General features: G+C 48.6%; 1 protein-coding gene across 1 annotated transcript; it reads right to left on the bottom strand.

Moving 5' to 3' along the window:
- Positions 1–781: 781 nt before the first annotated feature.
- Positions 782–2,826, bottom strand: LOC107046832 (mucin-2-like). The gene is made up of 2 exons (XM_015269549.1): positions 1,612–2,826; positions 782–1,375 (listed from the first exon to the last, which is right to left on the bottom strand). The coding sequence occupies exons 1-2, from the start codon at positions 2,824–2,826 to the stop codon at positions 782–784; spliced, it is 1,809 nt and encodes a 602-aa protein (XP_015125035.1).
- Positions 2,827–6,485: the final 3,659 nt, after the last annotated feature.

The raw sequence follows: 6,485 nt of genomic DNA, 5'->3' as shown, positions 1-6,485 counted from the left end.
AGTGCTCTCCTCTGATCAGCATCACTTGAACCCACGACCTGAAATAGAGTCTCATGCTCTATGAATAGAGAGCCGGGCATCCTAATAAACGTATTGCATAGACGTAAGATTATTTATTAATTATAGCCTTTAGACACCAGGTACATAAAGCACACCCAGAAAAACGGATTAGTACGCTATTCGTTATGGCAAAAATGCAACAAAAAATCCCATTTATGCGTTTTCAATACTAGACACAGCAGGCAGTAATAAGCTCAAAAGCAGACGTGATTAGCACAACAACACATTCCTACTCAGCAGTGGTAATCCAAGCATAATATAGGCACTCAGCACATTCACCTTTGAACGCTAACATTACCGCAAGCAAATGCATAAGGCACAGAGGCAAAAATATTCACTATCTTAATCTAATAATGAATGAAGTATAATTTAATTAAGAACAATAAAGGTCCTGGGTTTATGACCATGGAAGATGTGGAGTTCCCAAACTCCAATCTTCAAATTGTGTCGTCTGTCCGTAGTCTCTTATCTCTCCTGAGAAGTGATATTGAGCGGTGGTATCCGCAATGTTTTATTTCTCGTAACCGACGACTTTGAGCGGTGGTATCCGCAATGTTTTATTACTCGTAACCGACGACTTTGAGCGGTGGTATCCGCAATGTTTTATTACTCGTAACGGACGACTTTGAGCGGTGGTATCCGGAATGTTTCAAATTTCATGGAGTGAGTACTTGCAGTAATTTTGGCTTTGTCAAGCATAGGATGACGGTAGTATCCCTCTCTACTGGGGTGGCTTCTTCGGGGTTTGCCTTTCCAAGAATCGAGCGAGCGCTGTGGGGTCTATTGTCACGATGTTCTCCAACCACTCATCTGTCGTCATTGGCGCCAGGGTGGTAAGTGTGATGGGGTCGCGTCCTTGTCTGGTAGAAATTCTGACCGACCCAGGTGGCACTACGTGTGCAGTTGTAGAAGTGGTGGATGGGTTGTCCTGGGAGGCAGCTGTTGTTGGTGCAGCAGGCAATGAAGGCCAAGTCATTTGTCCTGAGGGCGATGGTGGGAGTCCTGAAGGATTGGTGGAGGTTTTGGCCCTGGGAGCATCTGTTGGGAGTGTAGCTGCAGCAGCATCGTCGATTGAAGGGGTGGCTCTGGGAGCATCGATAGTGGGGTTCATCTTCAGGGGTTCTGGTGATGGCCTGAGGCATTTCGCAGTAGATTCAGCGTAGGTCTGAGATCTGGCGCGTCCTAGTCTGTCCTGGACGGAAACTCTCTCAGTACTGGCTGAGGGCTGAGGTCGAGAGGTAGAATAGGCACTGGTGGCTTCTCGATTGGTCGAGAGAGCAGCGTTGGACCTGCTAGTGCAGTTGAGGTTCTTGACCTACCAGGGGTGGTTGGCCTATTGGCAGAGGGGTCGGAGGGTCTCCTGAGGTTCGTTAGCGTGTAACGTGCTAGGCGGGTGGCATGAAGTGCAGTTTTGGGGTTTGGTTGAGGCAGTTGTCCCTCAAGATTCTGTTCCATGACCCATCTGGCCTTCTCATGGCGTCAGTCCATAACCACACAAGTGAAAAGGTTGCAGTGCCACTTACCGCAGGCCACGCAATAGTCGTGCCTCACGACACTGCAACACTCTGGATAGCCATGGCCATAACCATGACACTGGTGGCACCTAACGCCGCGTTTAGCCTTCCTTGGGGGCGGCAGATCTTTGCACTCGACGTCTGGGAGAATTGGGGCCAGGGGTTCCTCTAATCTCTGTTGAAAAAGCTCTAGGATACTTGGCTCCTGAGGCACTAGCGACGTCGGTGGCGGCTGGAGGATTGTGGTGGAGGGTTCCTTGGGCGTGAGGCGCGCAGCTTCCTCCAACTGTTCATCCTCGGTGGCGTGAACCTTCAGTATGTCTGAGTTACTGGAGGCGATCTCGCAAGGGGTGGGGATTTTAATCCCAGTGGGATGAGGCCTTTGTCCAGTGTTATCTAGTGTGGATGCTGGGGTACTTGGTGTAGGGGGTGGTGTAGGAGTGGCAGCGAGTGCATCAGTAGGAAGACTGGAACTGAGTTTCAATGAGGTGGCAGCAGTGGCTGCATCAGAACTAAAGATGGCATCTGGTGCCGGATTCGAAGGTTTGGAGACGGGCTGGGGGTCTACAAGGGCCATCTGTGGGATTTCCTTGGCGATGCGAGTAGCTTGTTGACCGTCCCCCATCTCAGCATCATCCTGGGGTGTGTCCAGAGGCGGAAAAGGTGGCATTACTGCAAATTCTATGGGTGCCCTCAAGTTGATCAGGGAGGTGGCGAAAATTCGCAAAATTGGTAGGAAATTATCGTCCTTCTGGGCAATAGCCCAGATTAACTTCTTGTAAGTTGTCAGGGGGGCCCACAGAATGTGGTCAGGAACTAGGTTAGCAGCTGTGCAGGGTGACGTCGAAGCCTGACTGGGGTTGCCCGTCCTAGTGGCTGGGGGTATCGGTTTCTCGTGGGGGTGTGCAGGTGACACAGGGTCCACGGAGGCATCACTTGCAGCTGTCTCGATTTCTTCGGCGTCGGGGGAGGCACCTACTTCCATGGGGGCATCGACTGCAGGGGTTACAGTGACTCCTAGAGAAACAGTGGCTGGTGGAGTGTGGACCTTAACGATAGTTGTGATCTTCTCCTCATTCTGGGCGTCTCTTGATGCAGGGCATGGAGTCTGGCTCCTCTCGAGGTTGGCGTCCTCCGTCGCAGGTATCAAAGTGGTGTCCTCCTCGGGGTTGGCGTCCACGGTCGCAGAGTGCGTCTCTGTCTTCACCTCGGGTGTGTCCTTCACGGACTCCTCTGTCTTCTTCTCTTCCATGTTATCTATAAAGGAGGACGCAAGCGGAGAGATTCACTTATATCATGATAAAAGGCAAAAAAAATAGGCAATATAAAGACAACCTATGCAGCCACAGTTTCTCATCTCAGGCTTCCTACATTAACACTACCGACTATTCAAGCGTCTGCATTATCTAACGGCGGCAAATATGGCTTGAGATCTTGCACTGATACTTCACCTTGATTTTTACCTGAAAAGTCTGCTAATCGATAACGTGTTTTCGAGAGTTTCTTAGCTGCATTAAAGAGTGGATGTGACCGGCGCAGGACGATATCTCCCTTATTAAACTCATGATCACGACGGCGCAAATTATAATAGTGAGCTTGGGGAGTGTGAGCCTCAGCCAACGCATGATGCTGGGTCTTACGAAGTATCTTCAGCCGTTTCATACGTTCTAACCACTCTTCTCGTGATCTTGGTTCGATTTCAAGTTCACCCTCAATGTCTCGACGAAGAGAAACCGCCGATAAGGGCTCACGGCCGAAATTGGCAAATGTAGGGGTACATTGCAAGGCGCTGTGGAGCGCAGTATTGAACACAAAACGAAATTCGTGGAGGTGTAAATCCCACGTTCGATGGTCGCTATCGACAAAGGCTCTAAGCATCATTTTTAAAACATGATTAACCCATTCGACGGGGTTCACCTGAGGGTGATAGGGGGGCGACGTTTGGTGTCGCATACCAGTCAAGGCGACTAAGGCACGAATATCTTTATTGACAAATTCTGTTCCGTTATCAGTGAATAGAACGCGAGGAGTTCCCCAACGAGAAACAATGATATTCTCGATATGTTCACGAATGACTCTGCCAGTGGCTCTTTGCAATGGAATGACTTCTATCCACTTTGTAAATAGATCTTGCAGAACGAGGATGTAACAATGGCCAGATTTGCTGGCAGTAATTGGGCCCATAATATCTGCGGCAACAGTTGTCCAAGGTTCTTCGATCGCTCGGTTCCCCATGGGGAACCCTCTAGGTAAGGAATTTTCAACTTTGCATAATTGGCATGTGGTGCAACGGTTTACGAAGCTTATGAGGTCGCGCAACATACTTGGCCAGTAATAGGATCGTATTAGTCGTTGATAGGTCTTATCGACTCCCAGGTGACCAGCTTGCGGCAATTCGTGGCATTGAGCAATGGCTTTTAAGCGAATTTCCTTTGGAAAGACAAGCTTCCAAGCATCTAGATCTTCCATTTCTACCGAAATAAATTCGGAAGGATGATCGTTGTATAGATAGTTGTAAAATTCTGGCACTCTCTGCACGTGACGGAATTTCTTATTATACCATTCATCGTCGCTTACGTAAAGGCGTTCGATTGTCTCGCAGTCGGCACTCTCTCCTTCGGGGCACGAGATAAGGCATCGGGTACGTGATGCAGAGCACGTCTTCGGTGCACAATTTTGAAGTCGTATTCCATCATACCGAGGCCCCAACGGGCAAGTCGACCGGTTGGATTTTTTAAATTATGCAACCAGCGATGGCTACTGTGGTCGGTGATCACTGTAAATGAATATCCCTCGAGGTAACAACGAAACTTGTTCATCGACCATAGGATNATAGTTGTAAAATTCTGGCACTCTCTGCACGTGACGGAATTTCTTATTATACCATTCATCGTCGCTTACGTAAAGGCGTTCGATTGTCTCGCAGTCGGCACTCTCTCCTTCGGGGCACGAGATAAGGCATCGGGTACGTGATGCAGAGCACGTCTTCGGTGCACAATTTTGAAGTCGTATTCCATCATACCGAGGCCCCAACGGGCAAGTCGACCGGTTGGATTTTTTAAATTATGCAACCAGCGATGGCTACTGTGGTCGGTGATCACTGTAAATGAATATCCCTCGAGGTAACAACGAAACTTATTCATCGACCATAGGATGGCTAAACATTCTAATTCAGTAACCGTATATTTCTTTTCGGCGGCCGTTAACGCGCGACTCGCATACGCAATTACCCGTTCTTCGCCGTCAATTACCTGGGTGAGTACGGTACCTAACCCCACCGTACTGGCATCAGTTTGCAGTGTAAAGGGAAGTTCAAAGTTTGGGCACGCGAGAGTCGGAAACATGGCCAAACATTCCTTCAAGGCTGTAAAAGCATGGTTTTGTTCCTCCATCCACACCCAGGATTGTTGCTTCCGGGTGAGTCGAGTGAGAGGTTCGACGATAGTCGCAAATTGGGGTATGAATCGGCGATACAATGACGCCATGCCCAGAAATCTACGCAATTGCTTAATATTTTTGGGGGCTGGATAATTGAGGACAGGTTCGATTTTCTCCGGGTCCACTTGCTATCCTGCACTGTTGACTATAAAACCGAGATACTCGACTTGAGATCGGCAGAAATGGCTCTTTTCTTTATTGATCGTCAGACCAGCTGAAGTGATTTTATCAAGGACCTCTTTGAGGTAGGTTAGATGTTCCTCAAAAGTACGTGATACGATGATGATGTCGTCTGACTAGACGAAAACATTGGGGTATAATCCTTGACCCAAAAGGCGATCTAAGAGGCGCTGAAATGTAGCAGGCACATTCGTGAGGCCGTAAGGCATACGCTAGAAGTGGAATAGACCTCTTCCAGGGGCGATAACCGCAGTGATTTCTTGACTCTCAGGGTCTAACGGGATCTGAAAGTATGCTTGACTCAAATCGAGAGTAGTAATGTAGTGCGCATGGCGCAATTCATCCAATATACCCGTCATATTCGGGATTGGATAGGCATCTTTCTTCGTGACCGCATTGACACGGCGGAAGTCGATGCAAAATCTATATTTGCCATTGGGTTTACGAACCATAACGACGGGGCTGGACCAGTTACTCTTGGAAGGCACAATGATGTTGTTCGCCAGCATCTCGTGCACCTCTTTCCACATGATCCCACGAATCGCGGGGCTCACAGGATAGGGCTTTTACTTGATAGGGGCACTATCTCCGACGTCAATATGATGAGACGTAAGTGTGGTGATTCCAGGTTTATCGGAACCCTTTGGGAGGTTTTTCTCCGAAAATTCTTCTAATCTTTGTTCCTACCTTTTCTCCAAGGTACGCAAACCATTACAGACAACGATACTAGTGGCAGAATGCGAAGGTGTGAATTTATGACACTATTCTGGCTCCTACTAGGAAATCCATTCCTAGGATAAAATCTTCAGATAGGGTGGGCAGTAATAGCACGTCTAATAACGTAGCTCGGCCCGCAAGTTCGGCATGACATGTTGACATGTGTCGAATTCTTTCTACTTGGCTACCAGCAAGGATCACGCGCTTCTCAGGCACTTCATAAGGAATCATCTGTGCTTTCCGGAATAATTTTAACCCGGCAGCACCAGCCAAACTACTCGTCGCACCAGAATCAATCAAGGCTCTCACGCGATAACCACCGATAGTGATATCTACGTGAAAAGCAAGGGGCCTTCGTTCCGCTGAACTATTGAGCAATAATGGCAATTCTGCATGAACTTCGGGGCAATCAATTGCAGAGGATCAGATTCCACCTGGGAAAGGTCAATTGGTGGAAAGGCAACAGGGTTGCATGTTGAGAGTCCCGGATCGGAAGGAGGATCTTCAGGAGACGAGTTCTCCGGGTCGGCTCGTCTCACTTCTCGTTTCCTCTACTGCAGTTGGGGTAAGTTCTTG

The sequence above is a fragment of the Diachasma alloeum genome, unplaced genomic scaffold, assembly GCF_001412515.2.
Source record: "Diachasma alloeum isolate Michigan unplaced genomic scaffold, Dall2.0 Dall_scaffold_02207, whole genome shotgun sequence".
Classification (NCBI taxonomy): Eukaryota; Metazoa; Arthropoda; class Insecta; order Hymenoptera; family Braconidae; genus Diachasma; species Diachasma alloeum.
The sequence above is the reverse complement of the archived record's forward strand: the minus strand, read 5'-3'. Positions and strand labels throughout refer to the sequence as shown.